At 36.0% G+C, this 20,105-nt stretch overlaps 1 protein-coding gene across 1 annotated transcript; it reads right to left on the bottom strand.

Annotated features, from left to right (window-relative positions):
- Window positions 1-2,482: 2,482 nt before the first annotated feature.
- On the bottom strand, window positions 2,483-15,930 carry ehf (ets homologous factor). Its single transcript, XM_066668962.1, has 9 exons — window positions 15,795-15,930; window positions 10,051-10,183; window positions 8,037-8,294; window positions 6,856-6,915; window positions 6,695-6,751; window positions 6,534-6,602; window positions 5,260-5,304; window positions 4,910-5,105; window positions 2,483-4,307 (listed from the first exon to the last, which is right to left on the bottom strand). Exons 2-9 carry the CDS (start codon window positions 10,148-10,150, stop codon window positions 4,208-4,210), a joined length of 885 nt encoding a protein of 294 aa, XP_066525059.1. The 5' UTR covers window positions 10,151-10,183; window positions 15,795-15,930; the 3' UTR covers window positions 2,483-4,207.
- Window positions 15,931-20,105: the final 4,175 nt, after the last annotated feature.

Genomic DNA, 20,105 nt, shown 5'->3' with positions numbered 1-20,105 from the left:
TGGCATAATTGCAATTATATGCTAATTTTATGCTATAACATGAGAGATTGGCATTGGTGTACTGATCTTCAGCAATAACATGCCAATGCTAATATCTCACATTGTACAACTCCCGCTCTTGTATTAATATTTAAATAATAATTACAAAACATTGTACTTCATAATATAATGAATTTATTTATATAAATGTATTTATATAATTCTGATATAAAACAAAACATCTAAATAACAGAATCTCAATATGCAGTGATGAGAGATATGGGAAGGTGATAAGGCATTAGCAATCCAGCAAGAGACAGAGGTGAGAAAGATTGAAACGTAGTAGTGGTAGTGAAAGGGATATATTTGCCTGTGACAAACAGGACAGGAAGAGACCGGGGCAGGGACATACGGCAATGAGAGGTTATCTCGGTCAGTATCTGAGAACAGGTGGCTGTGTAATGGTTAGGAGTGTTTGTGTTGGCCGTGGCACGCATCACTTTACAATGGCATTTGGCTTTATCAGACATTACTCAGCTCTCACTGCTCCCTGCACCAAAGGCCAGCATTCACAATATTGGTTACTGAAAGAAAATAAAATATTAGATTGTGGCTCCATAGATTGTGGTTTCCTTTTACTTGGTGTTAGTTAATGAGCATTAAGTGGTTAATTACATACTGGCCACTGGAAGGAATTTCTTTAACTTTTTTATGTTCACAAATACACATACCCACTACCCCCTACCTTTTTGCTTGTTGCTCTTGTTTTCGTAGGTCCAGCACTGTGATTGGAGAGACTCCAAAGATGAGTCATGACAAACCTGAAGTGCCTGTTATCTAGATGGGATGCAGAATAAAATCAGAAGGGCTTATTTTCCCATGTTTTCTGTCTTACCAAAACAAACTGGGTTGTTGTAACTCACAGTTTGAAATTGAAATTGTACTTCATGGTCATTTTACAACAAAATTTGACCTCGGCATGTAATTTAGCTATGGTTTTGAACACACACACATACACACACACAGAGAGAGAAAGAGAGAGAATACATTTTTGGGGTTAGGTGCCTTGCTCAAAGGCAGTTAAACCATGTATGTTCCCGACAGTTGTGGTGACTTTCTGGTCCAAAACCCACATCTCTCTACCATTAGGGTACCTTTAGCACTTGTATGCATGTGTTAGCTCTGGAATTACCACAGTTATCTGAGTAACAAATGGACTGATCAAAGGAACCATAACTGATTTAATGAGGCATTTGCAGTGTACCAACTGCAACCATGTTCACTGGTTCACTGTATCAACCATGTGGACATGCATGATCTGATCTTAGAGACAAATATTAATTCAGGATCAAGCAGGTAGCTGCACCATGGGAAATAGGAGTAATATGACTTCATACCAGCTCAACCTGGATACTTTTTAAGGCCCCCGGGACAGACATGGCCACTCTTGGAGTGTTTGGTCATGGCAGCTCTCCTATCAGAGCTTCTGTCCCGACAGATTAGAGCTAGAAAATGTTGATTCATGGGGGCTCTGGCAAACTGTAGCAGGGCAGATGTCCAATTGCAGAGTCCCAGACACCACTGAGCCTGTGGCTGCCATGTAATTTAATTTAGGGGACTAGCCACCTACATTTCCCAAAGATAGTAATAGGAAAGGTTTTGGGGGAAAACCCATCCCTTGAGGCTGACTCACAGCATGAGGCATCTCTCTGCCTGTGGCAGGTCTGTCATTCTGGAAGAACAGCATCAGTATTTTGTGTGTCATTGTTCAGACAAATTCATGTTCCACTGCCTTCTTTGTGGGTTGTGGTAGCAGGTTTTTGTGGTATTTACCTTTTATTATGTCTAATTAAACAGCAGATAATGCCATTTTCATGTGCAGAATAATGCCATCTTTCTGTTTTTCGATTATGAAAATTTGAGTTTAAACTGGCATTTTAACCATTATAACTTGTAATTCCCATTTATCAAACATAGCAAGACACTTACTTATCGCAAAAGTCATTACATTTTCTACTTTCTGTGAACAGCTGTGTTTGTGTGTGAAATTAAATTTGATTTTGAGAAACTGATGCTTAAGTATCACACTGCAGCACAAGTAAAAACAGATTCTGATATGTCAGATATCTGTTAATTCAGGGCTCCTGATTTCATTAACCACACATTGTTTTCCCCTTTACACTTCATGTCTAACGGCTACAGAAATTAATAGACATAAATATAGATATTGATTAATAAAATGTGCAATGGAGATTGGCAAATACGAGAGTGGAGAAGAACTTTCACTGTGGTGATACCTTCAAGGGTAAATGATTTATCTTAGTATTTTATAATTGTACATTTTTAATTTGTTGTTTTATTGTACGCCCCACTTCATCCCCATTACTTATATCAGGTTCTTTTCTTGTACACAAATCTGTAAATAATGATTACAAATATTCCACACTTGTTCTGGAGAAAAGAATTTAATGTACATTTAGGGAACTGTACTTAATACCACAGTTGTATGTTTAGTGACCATTAGTGTACCTCTGCAGTAAATTCGTTTTGAACAATGACACCAAAAACAGAGAAAATTTTCTTGCTTGACAGTGCTTCCTGCTTGGAAGATGTGTGTTCCCAAACACAGACCACAGGAAACTGTTCACTTTAGGAAATGAGGCATATTATGCTACGGTTATTAACACAATTATTCCACATGGGGAAATATTCCTTACATATGCATTCAAATTTAGGGATATTTCCACAAGGGGGTGCTCACATCAAAAACAGTTAATGCTTAATTAAATGTCTAAATCAGTTATGCTTAAAGATGCCCCACTAAAAACCCCACCCCCTTATCCAATGAGTGAGCAAACAAATTATTATACTGTCTAAAACATATTGTACATTTCATGTTTTTTATTTTTTTCAGTAACACTATATCATGTAATGGTGTAAAATCCACACTGATGCCTAATTGTGCTCTGAATATTTAAATGTATTTATTTTTCCCTTTTTCTTGTGGTCGATCAGCATTGTCTTGTACTACAATGTCATGCTCTCCATACATTTTTCACTGCAGACTACAGCCAATTAAAGGTGGTTAAAGTAATATTTTTGAAGTATTTCCCAACGTAGTACAACAAAGAAAATCTGTGATTTTTTCTGGTGTGTTATAATTTTCTGAGTATTCAAGTATTCTGAGTACAACCTTATGCATTTTCTTGATGCAGTATAATTTTTAATACATCAAACAGACTAAAATCATTAACGTCAGATAAGTATCAATGTATGACATGTGCTTCTGATCATCTGCATCAAAAATTAAACAATTATGAGCAAGATAATGAGTGTGCTTAAAAACGTTTTATTTTTCCATAATGAATAGAATATTTAAATGTAAAACATAAACACAATATTAACTCATTTAAAGACTTCGGAGCTTTGTAACTATGTGTAAACTATATACATCAAATTTATATGGCTTTTGTGTTTTATACAAATATGTTGACCAAGTATCAAGAAGTAAAACAATATTCAACAGGGTGAAGCTTATCTTAGACACTCTATGGAGACTAAATTAACTTCCTGCTTGTACACGTCTTGTAAACTGTACCTTAATTATTGCATGGCATTTGATGGGTTAAGTCACCTGTCTGAATGAAAGCTATCCTGAAATGGTTCATTTACAGCCATTCAAGTTTCTTGCAAATCTTGTCAAGTCAGTGGTATTAAAAAAGTTTGAAATAGGACACTTTAAGTTGCAAACCATTGCAAAACACTGCAGACGTGGGTGTCATTTATAGTGGGACATTGTTGAAATCACTAGTAAATCACTGCATGTTTTCAAGTGGAGCTGACATTTAAAGTATCATATACCATTGTGTTTGATGAAAACAGACCATACACTGTATAATAGGTTGCTGAATATATCCATTATCTAATGTTGGTGGATAGGAAAATGTTGGTGGATAGGAAAATGTTCTTTTGTACCCACACTTACAAACAGCCTAAAAGGAAAAGCAAAAATCTTTCTTTGGCTGTGTTAAACAATATCAAACAAACTTCTGTAAGCTCAGTGCACGATGCTGGTCTTGTTTGGAGCAGCTATTAAATAAAAAAATGAGATAAAAACATTTTTGAAACATAAAAAAATAATAATAAATGATCAAAGCTTGCTCCTTTTTATGTCCATAATGTTATAAATAAGAGTCTTCCAGTTTGAAACTCAAATCCTTCAAATCCTTCACTTCTCTGTTTCTCGCCAACCACGAGCATTCCTTCCAAACTTGTAGACCAACCTTCGTCCATCCACACGCTCCAGAATCTCTCGTTTGTAGTAATACCTTTTTTTTTAAAAAAATACAAGACAAACAAGTTGTTTAATTCTTAGTTAATGAAAATAATAGTATGTATGTAAAAACATATGACAAAATGTCTTTGGAGATATGCTCATCAAACATTTTTTTCCAAGTAGACGTGTAATAATAGGATGTTTGTCTGTCCCTTTGCAGCAGGAGGAGCTTCCACTCCTCCAGGAAGCTGTTACACTAGACATTTTTTTGTGAATGTGATGGCCTTCAGCCACATGAAGTTTAAGAGAATCAGGTACTGATGTTGAAGGAATGGTTCTAGATCATATGATATATTGAATGGAGACCCATCACTCCAGAGCATGTGGTTCCAGTTTTTCACATCTCAGTGTTGGGTTGTATTTTACCTCTGACAGCTGACAGCTGGTATTAAGTGACCTTAAGCTCATGTGCCTCTGCTTCAGGAAGTTCCATTTCATTACAGTTTTTTCTTTGTATATAACTCTACTGTGTATACATGTATGTAACTGTGTAACTGGACATACTTGAACTGTTGTCCACAAAAACTAAGGGGTATCTATACATTGACTGTAAATGGTAAAAACACATTGTAAGGAACTAATAAATCAATGAACCTCATTGCTCGACTGAGTTTCTCGTAGGTCATGCTGCTGTTGTTCTTCTTCTTGCCCCAGAGTTGTGCTACTGCCTCGGATTTTAAAAAGCGGAAAACCCCCTCGGACCTGTCCTCCCATTTAATGAGGCCTGGGTTCCTGTCTGGATTCAGCAAGATATCCCGAATGAATTCCCACAGGTGTGTACCACGAGGGTCTGAGTCATGACAATTGTGAAAAAAAAAAAACAGAATTAAAAGCATGACACTGATATAAGCAGCAGTTTGTCTTGTGATACATACTGAAGATTCTTAAGGATATTGAATCCAGGAAATAAATTATTTTAGATGTAAGAAGGATAAATAACTTACTGTGTTTTTTGACTTGGTGAGAGCGACTATGGGACCTTTTGTGGTCTGAGAAGACATAAAACACGTGAAGGTTACATTCATGAAAAAAAGCATAGCCCTGTCTTTTTCCACTGTGTTTTTTAGCAGTGGTTCTCAGCCAGCACTCAGAGATCCCCTGGAGGTCTATATACATACTAGTGTGTTGTATGATACGTTGAGCAAAATGTGAATTTTATAGGGGATCAGCAAGAGCCTGATTAAGGACCTCTAGTTTTAAAAATACAATTTATCTAATTAAGATTAAATGATTAATCATTTTTGTAACAATGTGTCATTTCAAATATAAGAGCTACACCTTTAGGTTTGTGCTACATGACTTAAATGTTTTATCTTGGGAAATTTAACCTAATGACATAAAGCCTGCAAACTGGTTTTCTGGTACAGATTCAGCATTGAAAAATTAACGTACATGAGTCGGAATACAGAGTGAAAACCAGTCATGTTAATTCAAATAACCTTTTTTTCTGTGTGTAGCATAAGGCCAGTCACTATGTAAAACTAAATGACTCAAAAGGGGCTTTGGTACTGGTGGTAACACACTTAAAAATTATGGCTCTTCGAGGTTTTTTCAGTAAAGAAAATTGTGCTCTATGGAACCCTGAAAACTCAAAGAACCTTTTCCGTGATTAAATGGTTCTTTGCATCATGAAGGGGTTCTTCAGATAGATGGAGAATGTGCTATAGATGTAATCTTGTATCTAATCTAACTATAATAACATACCATCAATGGTTTTATAGAGCCCTTTTTGAGAAGGGTTCTATATGACACCAAAAACGGTTATTTTGTTGTAACAAACTTTACAGAGTAACAATAGAAGAACCCTTTTCTGGTGCCATATAGAACCCTTTTCTGAAAAGTGGTGTATAGATCCATGTATAACACATTCTCCATCAATATGACGAATCCTTTCATGATGCAAATAACCATTTAACCAAGCAAAAGGTTCTTTGAGTGTTCAGGGTTCTATACAGAACCAATGTTGCCATATGTTTAAATGACAGTACATACATCAGTTATTAGATTTCACTGTTTTAGGCTGAGGATAGCTCTAAGTGTAATTTGGTCCAGTGTAAAACTGCTCTGTCTTTCTCTTTCTCATTAACCTTGCCTTAAATAATGACCACAGGCCTATTGTTAAGACAATAATTTCTTCTTCTTTCACCTTTCCACATTATGGCATGTTCAGGACCTGAGAAGGTTTTATGCTGCTTTCTGACAGTTTATTTTTTCTTACCTGGACTGGAGGGAGCTGTAGAAGTCATCGTAGTCGGTGGTTGAAATGGGTTTTTAATGTCAAAAATATCTAATAAAGGATCATTGTACAGTTAATGTATGACAGCCAATAGAGAATCCTAATAATATCAATAATGAGAGCAAGTAAATCCATTTGCCTACCTGAAGTGGAGTACAAGCTTGGCTCCTCTTTGAAAGGCAAGATTGAACATGGAAGATCTGCCAAACAAAATGCCTCACTTTGTCAAGAGATAAAACCAAGTCTTAAAATAGTCATTGATTGAAACATGACAGTTAATTTATGTTTATCAACGTTTACTCACCATCTAATTCTGTTTTTATATCCCCTGGTGTAAAGATGTCTCCCGAGGGGCCATACTGACCTGCCAGGTTTAATTTAGAGAAAATGAAAAGAAAGAGAGTCTGTAAAATGAAAGTACTTTTGTGTTATCTATGATCAGTAGAACATAGCTGCAGACACAGACACAGTATATTTCATTACCCAGTGTTGATTTCCTTCATCCACTCCCCCTCAAACATTCAAACTAGTAAAACATGTACAACCTGTTCTCACAGTTTAACTGAATATACTCTTTAGTTATAAAGATCACTAACGTTTAGTCTGTTTAACAGGAAAAGCAGTTAAAGGAGGCTGATAATTGTTAGGAATATATACTAATATTCTGTTAAATGACTCTTGTAGATCTAGTTTACTGGATGATTGGAATCTTAAAGATTGGGATAATGGAAATGGTTCTTTAAATACATCCATACACCTGTCCAGTCCTTCCCATACAGCCTTTGTTCACAGGTCTTTTTGGCCTTCATAAAAGGCCTAATAATTTTTGCAGATTAAGAAATGTCACATTTGTTTCATTTTTATTCTATGGGATAATAATTCTTTACAAACTAATAGCATTTATGTAAAAATCCTGAAAGGTATATTGTCCATATATCATTTATCCTTGTGGCATGTAAGCTAGCTCTCCCATTAATGAGTTCCTCTACTTTAGATTAACCACCGGTACACTTAAGAAGGAACAGTAGAGTAGAATCAAATGTTTTGATTTATAGTGTGTGTGAAAAATGCATGAGACAACAAGATAGTAACAAACATGGGTAGTAACCTCTAAAAGTTTAAGTCATGTAAAATAAATTATTGCTGTCAATATACTTTTTTTAATATTCCGAAAAAGATAAACGTACAGGAGGAGAAAGCATTTTGCAATATATTTCAGTGAGGTAAATACTTTTTGACAGTTTCTATTGGTTTTAATTTGTTCTGTCAGGAGAAATAGATTAATGTAAAAAGGTTTAAAATATGGAATGTCTTCTAAAAGCCTCAGATAACATATAAATATATGTGTTATGAACAAATAAAAGATGTTCATGTATACCAGCATTCTTGTATATCTTATATATTTATATCTTGTATGTGTATAGATATTACAGATATTACAGTGTACAGATATAAAACAAAAAATCCACTACAAGCTAATCTTACCCGCCCACTTGAGTTCAGAGACGCTCTGGAAAAGGATGGGCCCGATGGATCCAGCTAAGCGGGTGAAGTCCTGATAGTTCATGTTACATAGTTGCCTCCCATCCAGGTCAAAGTTACTGAAGGGAATGGATGTGGCATCAATCTGGTGCATGTCCAGTGTCTGCTGAAGCCACTCCCACACCTGATATTTTGACCAGAACTGTGGGTGGAGGTCCTGAGACCATAGTCTACCTGCATAGCTAGGTGTCACCATGGAAACTTTGAAACAAAAAGAATAAGTACAGAGTTAGATGTCCTTTTAAGGGGACGTTTACAATTGGGGAACAGCAGTTCTCTCTGGTGTGTTTATGCATCTTTTAAGGTGCCAAGGTGTGTTTGAGAAGGAAAAACAACTTGTTTGTATGTGGCCGAAGTCTAACTTTTCTGTAAGTTTTTATTCACTCAATGAATTTTCACAGAAACTCATTTGTAACTTGAGTTGTTTAGTTTTGTAGAAGTCTCCCATATTTAGAGTGGGTTCCAAAGTAAATAATCTAAAAACAGCAAAAATAAGTCATTATTACCCACTTATGGAGTAGGATCAAAGTAATATCATCATGACTTTCAACGTTGTCATATATATATATATATATATATATATATATATATATATATATTTGTTTACTGACACAGGGGCTTCATAAACACATTAGGCAGGTTCCCAATGCACAAACAGATTGAAGAGCAGCAAATGGTGAGGACACATATGAATTTTATTAACATGTTTGCTGTATTTTGGAGGTAAAAATTGACTGATTTATGGTAACAAGAGGATAGTATCCTGTGCTTGCAGCATTTACATTTTCTAATATTGGTCTTACCCACAGGGCAAATAATGACACATTACCTGAAGCCATGGTGTCTAGTGTAAATAATTAACCATAAGAAAAAGGAGTGTGTGTTGTAGCCAGTCCAGGTTTATTATAATGCCAAAACTGGTCTGCAGACTATGGAAAAATTGTTCCTAATGTGATTATAGTTTATCATTTTAATACCATTCAAAAAATGAACAAAATCATCATGTGTGTTGTCCTGAAATTTTTAAGAATATAAGGGATTATAAAACATTGACATCAAACTTCAGTACATTTATCATGATCTAAGTCTGAAAATGTCTTGCATGATAATTCAAATCAGTTTCAATAATGGTTTATTAGTTTTAACAGGGTTAAAATGCCTAAATTACATCACAGTGTTAAATGCTTAAAATTAGGGCTATTTGTACTTTTGCCATGTATCTTAGCTGTCAGTAATAAACCTCTTATATTCAAATCAAACATTTTGGCAAATTACAAAAGAGAAACAGTGTAAAGGAGTTATTTTTGACTTTTTGGACAACCTAATTGTCTGCTATGAAATTTTAGCATGGCGCAAATTACATTCATTCATTCATTCATTCATTCATTATCTGTAAACACTTATCCAGTTCAGGGTCGTGGTGGGTCCAGGGCCTACCTGGAATCATTGGGCGCAAGGCAGGAATACACACTGGAGGGGGCACCAGTCCTTCACAGGGCAACACACACACATTCACTCACACACTCCCCACAACGGACACTTTTGAGTCGCCAATCCACCTACCACTGTGTGTTTTGGACAGTGGGAGGAAACGCAGGACATGGGGAGAACACACCAAACTCCTCACAGTCACCTAGAGTGGGACTTGAACCCACAACCTCCAGGTCCCTGTAGCTGTGTGACTGCGAAACTACCTGCTGCAACACTGTGCCACCCTCACCCTGGGTCAGTTTTATGAAAAAGGATTCAGCTTGCTGTGGATTAAATAGCAGTGCTAGTGCGGTTGTTACAATTAAATATTCATTTATTTAGGCATAGGCTTCATCAGGGTCGGGGAAACTAGCTTATATGCAGTATTCATTCGACAACTGTTTCCCTCTTTATTATATGTTATTAAAAGTTTATGTGGGGGAGGGTGGTGTAGAGGTGAAATAGTGTGTGAATCATGAGGATGTACCATCTGGGCAGTTGTAGTGGGGGCTCCAGGCAGCTGGCAGCTGACTCTCAGTGCTCACACTGGCAGGAATGCTCATGCTGCTGCCACTATCCAGGACCATGGTCCAGTGCTACAAGCTCATGAAGAGATGGCCCTGAAAGACAAAACATATAGCTTTAAGCTCAATGAAATTCATGCATTAATTCATGCATCTAAAACATGTCAAGCAGACCCATTAACGTCCAGTGCATTAATTGCTCAATGTATTATTGAATTATCAAGCTGGTATCAAATAGAATTATACTGTGATCTGTGTCACATACTACTCTGTATGTTTTAAAGATTTTAGCCTGTGTCCACCTAGACGAAAAGAAGAGTGAGAGAGAGAGAGAGCGAAAGGGAGAAAAAGAGAGAGACATTGAGTGCGTGGGTGTGTTTCGTGCCTCGCTCAACCACACACAGAAAACCACATTTGCACAGGAATGGCAGTGGTTGCTTTGCATAAATAAAGGCTCACCTGTCCTTTCTACAGCTTCTGTTAACAGCATAATCAATGCCTTAGTCATAACCTGCTTAGACCAAAATGTATGAGCCAGTGTTGATGAAACAGTGGGAGCTCTGTGAATGTTAATGTTGGGTTACGGCTCTACTTTGCCCATTATTTCCCCTTCTCTTTCATTATATATTCATATCATTTTGCTCATTTTTTAATGTATCAGATTTTTTGCTCTATAATAAAATATGACAATGTAAGACAATGATTTTTTTTTTAAATATGCTGTCAGCCTCATGGCATTTCCATTCTGAAACTGCAGTGTTCCAAAAACTTTAAATGGTTAATTCAGACAGCATGAAGTTGATGTCATAAACTTAAGGACCCTATCCTTTCACCTTACTAGAATCTTTTTTTTTCGCTGCATGAACAGCAGTGGCTTGAGTGAAGAGTGGAGTAATGAGTCCACGCATAGTTAAAAAGGCGAAAATTCACAGTTACATCTAAGCTAGTCTCCTATTGCCAGACACTCTACAAAGAGTTTGGTATCTTTCACAACTTAACAAGGCCAAGAAGTGCCTACTACTTCAGGAAAAAAAATTTGACTGATACAAAAGTTTGCCATTTTAGCATCACATGTAAAAGGAAGTGGTCTTTGTTGCGCATTGGATTGGATTGGAAGGCATTAGAAGTGTTTCTTTCTTGGAAGTTACTTCTGAATATGTAATTCTGAAAAAAAGATGAGTTTTAGGGGTTTATCAGTGAGCAGAGGGGGACTTTTAAGTCATTTTTAAAATTACGTTTTAGGTTAAAATATCAAACATTTGGAATCATTCATCTTGTTTGTACACTAAGCCAAAACCATGTTTCTTTTCGTCCTTCTTTTTAACTTAAAGCATGATCTCCTTCAGTATTTTGATTTTAACCAGTCATCTGGGAGAAAAGACTTAAAAGACAAAAACAAACAACGAAATCATTCAGTGATATGATGTAATTATGGAGCCCCTAAGGTGACATGGTGGGTTTATTTAGCAAGTCATGGTCACTATATAGTATTTTGAGGCTACAAAATAGTATTTTGAGTCCACAAAATAGTATATTAGGGTGACAAAATAGTATTTTGAGGCCACAAAATAATACACTGAGGCCATGAAATAATATTTTGAGGCCACGAAATGATATACTGAGGCCACAAAATAGTAAATTGAGGCCATGAAATGACTGTGCACCCTGACAAAACTTGTACAAACCTACCTTGTCTTCCACCATTTTTGCTATTTGATTGTCCTCTATATATCTCTTCTGGAGTACGTTCTCTAATTCACACTACTTTTCCATGTCGTCCATGAACCTCAAGGCAGTTTGCATTAACGTTAACCAACTGCAGTCTGGTGTTAGACTTAATCTTGTGTGGTTGTTCAACTGCTATGCCAATCAAATTGTGTGATTTGCAAATGCAGGTCCCTTGGTCCAAGCTTCAAAATATTATTTCGTGGCCTCAGCATATTATTTTGTGGCCTCAGCATATTATTTTGTGGCCTCAAAATATTATTTTGTGGACTCAAAATATTATTTTGTGGCCTCAATGTATTATTCAGTCTTGTGTGGTTGTTCAACTGCTATGCCAATCAAATTGTGTGATTTGCAAATGCAGGTCCCTTGGTCCAAGCTTCAAAATATTATTTTGTGGCCTCAATATATTATTTTGTGACCTCAACATATTATTTTGTGGACTCAAAATATTATTTTGTGGCCTCAATGTATTATTCAGTCTTGTGTGGTTGTTCAACTGCTATGCCAATCAAATTGTGTGCTTTGCAAATGCAGGTCCCTTGGTCCAAGCTTCAAAATATTATTTTGTGGTCTCAATATATTATTTTGTGGCCTCAAAATACTATATAGTCGTCACGACTTGCTAAATAAACCCACCATGTCACTTTAGGGGCTCCGTATGTAATTGTAATGAAAGTGTTTAATGTTTCTACAAGCACTGAAAGCTATCACAAAACAGTAGTTGTAGCCTGATGCATGGAGGATTAGTTTATGATTGTTTTGCAAAAAAAAGGTTTTCACTTAAAACATTCTGTAATTTATTAAAGGTAACATTTAGGAAAGAAAGGTCCATGTACTTTAAAACACACATTCATTAAAAAAACCTTGTCCCACTATTAAACAATTGGACATGTTACATGTATTTTTACAGATACATGTATACTTACTGTTTTTTTTATATACTAAATAAAATGTCTCTATTCATCTTGTCATGGTCCATAGTTCCTATCACCACAAACTGATGAAATCCCTTTTGGCAAGTGACTCACATCAAACAACTTAATTTGTTTACATCTGAATGATTTGGCTACTCATGAAAATTTAGAAAAGGAAGAACTGCCCTGTAATGAAAATAACATTTAAAAAAATGTCTCATGCCTGTCTTGATCAGTCAAATTCCAGATAAATAGCTGTCCAATAGTACTTACTATAGTGGTGTCCAGCTATGGTCCTTTAGGGCCTGTGTCCAGTAGAGTTTAGTGATTTCGTTTCCCAAACACATCTGATTTAACTCAGCACTAAGTTCCTGGATTTACTAGGTGTGTTTGACCATGAAATCACCAAGCTGTGCTGGACTCTGGCCCACCAGGAACAGAATCAAACACTCCTGCTGCACAACATTCACTCATGGTAATACAGTCTACTTCAATGACGTATTTACAGCTTATCCAACAAAAAACTTTCTATTTAAAGGCTAACCTACATTCAGCATTTCTAGTGATCATTAACAGACTTGACTCTAATGACTTTATAGAGGGCTATGAAACTAGAGCTCTGACAACAGTAAACACATTTTTGGAATGACTAAATTAAATTCATTAGAATTATAGCAACAGCATAATATCAACATGAGTACATTATTGAGGAAAGGAATTAGAAAAGACCAAGAATTATTTCCATAGTATTTTGCTACAATATTTGTATATGTTTGCCTAATTCAGCATGGAGCTCATCATTTCTGTTCCAGCTTTATATACATATAAACAAGACAAACAAACAAACATAACCCAGTGATAAATGGTTTCAGATCCAAAATGTAACAACACCCTATTGTAAAATGTGCCTATTAAAAAGAAATATAATTACAAGTTGCTAATAATGACAATGAATAATTAATGAACAGGAACCATCATCTGACTGATCACTATCACTGAATTTCTGATAAATGAAATGTGTATGCGAAGTAAACAACAGTTGAATCATTCTGTAGTTATCATATTTAACTGGAAAAGGCAGGGCACAGAAGTCTGCGTGGTATACTGGAACTACTCCAGTTTTTCTTTTATAGTTGTGATTTGTTTCTGCATTTATGGCTTTGTTAACAGAGGAAGATTCAGTGGAATATTTTTGGTCACTTAACAAATAAAGTACTGATTGATTTTGTTGAATATAATCTATCATTACTTTTGTACAAAAAAAATAAAACCTCCTCTCACCCTGTTTTTCAAGGGTCGGGACCTTCACAGGACCACCACAGAGCAGGTATGATTTGGGTGGTGGATCATTCTCAGCGCTGCAGTGACACTGATGTGGTGGTGATGTGTTGTGCTGTGTGCAGCGCTGGTATGAGTGGATCAGACACAGCAGTGCTGCTGTAATTTTAGTCTACTCCGTTTACTTACATCCAAAGAAGTGTTTATTTGTTCTGTAAAATTGTCATATTTTCACGAGATATGGAGTTTTATAACAAAACAAACAAACAAAAAACCCTAAATATTAGAATATTAGATTAAAAGAATTAGACTTCAAAAAACACAAATATATGCTGAAAAACAAATAAATAAAAATAGATAATAAATCTAATGATTTATTTATTTATTTTTGGTTGTTTCAATTATGTTTGTTTATTTTGGTTAATTTTTGTTTCTTATTTAAATTGACCTAGATGATTTTCTTTGCATGACCTGATCATGTTAAGGGAAATGGACATACAGCAGTGGCAAACCATTTTTCTTCTTTCAAACAGTACTCTGTAAACAGCTATACATTACCATAGCTTCAAAGGTGACGAGTCATCATCATTTTATAATTACTTCTAAATAAAAATAGATTACATTACCCTGACATCAATGACATAATATTTTTCTTTATATATTATACATTTCTTTATATATTATATATTTCTTATAGAGTCCTTGATTAATTAGTCTTTTCAATACTCAACAGAAACCTGCAAGTAATGAGGATTTAAAAAGTGAAGACTTAAAAAGTAAAATACTCTTATTTATGCTTTTCAGAATCAGAGATTTTTTCTCTGTTTTGGGGACTAAAAGAAGAAAATGGAATCCTTCTCTGAAATGATCAGGTGTTCCCTGATGAAAGATTAGTGAGATCCCATTGGCGGTTGTTTCAAATTCTCATTGTTATTAGCGTATTTTGAGATAGAAATACCATTTTATACCATTACTTGCTCTGCATTTGTTCTGGGCAACAGTGTTGTTCATTAAACGTCATTTTCAACTGAAACGAATGCCTTATTTGTGTGAACACTGGACCAACCCGAGCTTCTCAATTATATAATAACTCTCAGCCATATGTAGGCTATGATTAACACTAATAATTCATGCCTGACAGTCTAAATTGCTCAGCTTTTAGAGAAAGGCTCTCAGATAGTTAAGTGAAAGTGGAACTGATCTGCTGTTATGATTCACCTGAGAATTCATTGGAACTTGGAGGTTAGAAACTTCTTGTTGCTCCAGTCTTACATTGTTATATACAGACACACAATTGTTTACTCTTTATAATATGAATTAATATAATAACATTTTAATCAATATTTTGTTAAACAATGTATCCTATAAAAAGGACTAGACAATTATTCAATATGTTTTATTACATGAGCAGTAATATTCTGAATTATATGTTCGATGTAGAGCTTTTTTCTGTTTGAGTACTTTAAAATATCTACAAATTCCTGCTTATTTGAAAACTTTTTTAACAGATTCTGAGAGCCTAGAATGTGAAATACAGCAGAAGTTCGATTGAAGTTTTTTTTTTAATGTTTAAATGTATGTAAAACATTGTTTTTGTACATTTACACTGAATATTTGCTTTGCTTTTTTTTCATTCAAGTATAACTTTAAATTAAATAAAACCACATTGCATAATGGCTTTAGGCTGAACCCTCAACACACACAAATGTAAAGATATAATTTTAGACTTCAAAGCAGCAGAAGAATAGCTTATAGTTTGCTTTAAATATAATTAATTGTTTGCTCACCAGAGGTGCTGAATAAGGTCCAGGCACTGTTGCACTTGTCAGGCGTCGCAGACACACAGTACAGTGTGAGTTGTAGAGAATGACTCTCTAGACTCAAGAGTAAAGGTATGTATGCGCCTATCTGCCAGTTTTTTCCCCTCTCTGCTTCCTCATCATTGGACTGGTATATTTTGTGACAGGTATTTGCATATTAAGGAGGAAAAGAAAAAAGTACATACCTCTCTCTCTCTCTCTCTCTCTCCCTCTGTCTCTCTCATAGTAACCTTACCAGCTCAGCTTATCTGTAATCATACACCATACAGTGTATCACCTACATTCCTCTGAACTCTAAATCTTAATAGTAAAATATAGGCGTTGTGCACATTATGAGCCTTGTATTTCTTTGTATCTTCACTGTAATTCATTTTAATTAAAACTTTTTGATTATGGAGATAAGCGGTTTTGTCTCTCTCTCACTCTCTCACACACACACCACGCACACACACACACACACACACACACACACACACACACACACACACACACACACACACACACACATTTGTATATAGAACAGTATATACAGACTATTTAGGAAAACAGTGTCCTTTTTTATTTTTACATTTACAGTCAGTGTGGGTCTTTACTAACAGGTATCAACAAAACACAGCTTTCCAGATGTGATAACATAAAGAAATGCTGGTTGAATAAAACTTATTATGAAATGCTTACTGCACATTGTGTTTAGGGGACTGCTGACTGCACATGATCTGGTTCTGTTTCATGCCATGCACCCAATTGTTCCATAACAGCAGTAAAACTGAACGTTACGGTCCTTGCGACATAGAAAAAGCAGAGGTACTCTAATATAATATATATCAAAATAATGTAAAACCTGGGGAAAAGTTACATTATGTTGATATAATTTGATGAACCATCACATTAAGACCTCCCAAAACAGTGATTTTCAGCTAGCAGCAATGCAGTACATGTGTCAGTGAACATATTTCTGATGCAGTTCTTTAAATTTGGAAATTGGAATAAAAGCCTCTAATATTAAAGTTCTCTGAAGCACATTCCAGTCTTTAGCAGCAGATGGCTGAAAAGATGAGGAACCAAAGTTGGTGTTTGTTTTGGAGATCTTCGGTTGGATGGTAGGGGAGGACCTTGTGTTGTACGGGTTGCAACTGGTTTTGTAAGTAAGGTGGTGACTGACCAAGCAATTATTTCTAGATGAATGTGTAACAACGGCCAGTTAACAAGAGTGTAAAAGGAACAGTAATGCTATTTATCCAGATTCCTAGATATTTGTACTTTGTAACTTGTTCCTCCCTGGTAGTGAATTTAAGGGTGGGTTCAGTGAGATTGCCCTTCCGATCAAAAAACATAATAAAAATAATGTTACAAAATAAAGTTCATTATTTTGCAACAGTGCCATATGTGAAAGTCTGAGGGGACAATAAGCATGGAGTGGGCAATCAATTCTTTTAGATGATATGTTGGAGAGACAAGTGTTTTCAGGGTGCCCCCAGTCTGTAGTGGTTAATATCTACTAAGAGTAGCTTGAGGTGGGACCACTGACCAGTGATAAGGCATCGGGCACCCAAAATTCCTCCGTGTACAAGGGCAACAAAAACTCGTACAACTGGTACATACCCACAAAAAGTCTACTTTCACAAATCACAGATGCTTTTAATTACATCAAGCTAAAGACGAGCTTTGTCCCCTCAGACTGCAATGGTGATCATGCTAAACCCTGTCCACTGTCAGACTCTCTTACAGTATGCCATGAAAATCAGAAGTGAACCTTCGTGCTATGGAAGAAGATGAGCTGGTCCAATGAGTACTGTTTACTTTTACATCCTCATACATGATTACATGTGTGGTGTTACCCTAAGGAGGGATGAACCAAGACACATCGTTACAAGATCCAAAATTATTTCTAAAGATATTTGTGCTATTGAAAGGTGCTAGATGGTGCTTAATCACTCCACTGCTCCATGATCAATTACACTTCTCTAGGTTATGCTTTGCGTTGGGCATGCGTACTCCAGTCTTACATACACACATACATACATACATACACACACACACACACATTTCCTATGTGTTTTAGTGAAAATAGCTTCTGCCATATTTACATAAAATAACAATCTGGAAAATAGAGATAATAGATTTCTTTTTTTTCATAGTAAGAAGGCTTTACTAATACTTTTAGCATCCCCTTTAGGGACTAAATGGTATTACACTTAAGACAACCACAGCATAAGAACTGTGTAATAGTGATTAGAAGGATGGTCGATGGAAGTACTTTTCTTTTACATTTTACCGGACATGGCTCAGTTGGAATCAAACTAAAATTGCTTCACAGCATCTCTCTCATCTCACACACCTCCATGTTTTTTTCCTCACGAAGATCAAAAGCAGTGTGTCTCCTATTTTTAGATTTTATCCAATTACTGCGGTGACAAATGCACTGGTTTCTTGATGTGTGTTGGGATGGAGGCTCCTTGTGCTCAGGAAGGCTGGGGGTGTTCACTGGCGCTTGCAGGGAGTCAGTAATGGTGTTATGTTGTTGACTGAACTGGCACTGTGAAGCTTTGAGTCAGCTAATAGGCAAAAGAGGAGCTCACAAGAGAGTGGAGTTCACTGCGACTTTGACTCTGGCTTCGTTTGCATTTGTGAGCATGCAGTTATCACAGAAACACACACACGCATGCACACATGCACACACACATATATACTGGGAGGTTTCTCTCAGTAACTGACATGTCTCTCAGAAACTCATATCTGTACAACACTACAACACTAATCTTCTGTTACTGGAACCTTTTAGTCAAAACATAATGGTCATAAGCAAGGCTGTTAGCCCCAACCCCTCCTCCCCCTTTTATGTGGCGACTAAAAGACATGTTCCGTATGCTCTCTGTTACTATTGAAGTAAACAATAGCACATAGGGTTTTTCATTATATGTTCTGATTATCTCAGTGTTGCACTACTGCCCCATCTTGCGTGCAAATGAGTGGTCTGAATGGTTGACTTGGAGTTGTTAGTGGTTCAGACCTGGCTAAAAGAAACCAAATTCAGTCTTTGAAACAAGAGAGAGAGAGAGAGAGAGAGAGAGAGAGAGAGAGAGAGAGAGAGAGAGAGAGAGAGAGAGAGAGAGAGAGAGAGAAAGAAAGATAGAGAGAGAGAAAGAGAGATAGATAGATAGATAGATAGAGAGAGAGAGAGAGAGAGAGAGAGAGAGAGAGAAAGAGAGAGAGAGTAGTTTTACATCACACATACAATTTTAGCAATCAAAAGCATAAGGTTTTCCACAAAATGTTTTTTTTACTAGTGAGGTGACCCTGAAGGGTAACAAAAAAAATGTTTTAAATGGTTAATGCCGGTAACAGGCTAGGCTATATTTTTGTTTTTCGTAACATTCACTATTCAGATTAATGCTATAAATTTGTGTCTTGGTCAGGAGACAGGCAACACTACTAGTTTGACACAGATCAATCATCTTTTGCGCTCTTGTGTGAGTTCAGAGGTCTTTGACGAAGTGAGTCAAGAAACTGTCAGTCATGGCTACAGGAGCACTCTGTGTCATGCTGCCGGTTTTGTACTCCAAAAAAAAAAGAAAAGAAAAAGAAGAATGATAGTGGACCTGTTCCTGTGTGTTACGAAGAGAACGGTGTGGACTGTCTTTCCTACAAACAGAACCTGAGGTAAGTGTTAACAGGTCAAGAACATTATACCTTTATCTTCTCCATGTTTTTATATGTGTGCCAGAGATCTCTTTGTCTTCCTATTAGTCATTGTCAAGGAACATGTCGTAGGATATATCAGACTAACATTAAATTTTAATATGCTAGACCTTTCTTCTGGGTGTCATGGGAATTTATTTAATATACAGTATACTTTGTTTGTATAAGCTGTTAATATTTAAAAACATGAAAAAGCAAACAAACAATCTCATAATTTACAGTTCAGTTACATTTTAAACCTACTGGGCTCTCATTTGGAAATTATCTTCATAAGAACACACAGATTTGACACACACACATCCCACCACTAAGGTATACTACGTTTTTGACCTAGTTTCTATTTGATATATCTGTAGCCTTTCATTCATTACCTCAGATAATATTTCAGACATGTTTTCATATTGAAAATTACCAAAAATTGGTGATCCAGTCTCAAACCTGGCTGAAAAGAAAGCTGTAAGGTGTAAAACCTGTCCCAATTTTGATGTTAAATAATTGAAAGTAAATGAAACTTCACTTTCTTTATCAATGGAAAAATAAGGAAAAAAAAATACTGAAGGACATTCACACAAATCTTGA

Source organism: Hoplias malabaricus, chromosome 4 (genome assembly GCF_029633855.1).
Source record: "Hoplias malabaricus isolate fHopMal1 chromosome 4, fHopMal1.hap1, whole genome shotgun sequence".
NCBI lineage: Eukaryota > Metazoa > Chordata > Actinopteri > Characiformes > Erythrinidae > Hoplias > Hoplias malabaricus.
Note: the sequence above shows the minus strand (reverse complement) of the source record. Positions and strands in the feature narration are given on the sequence as shown.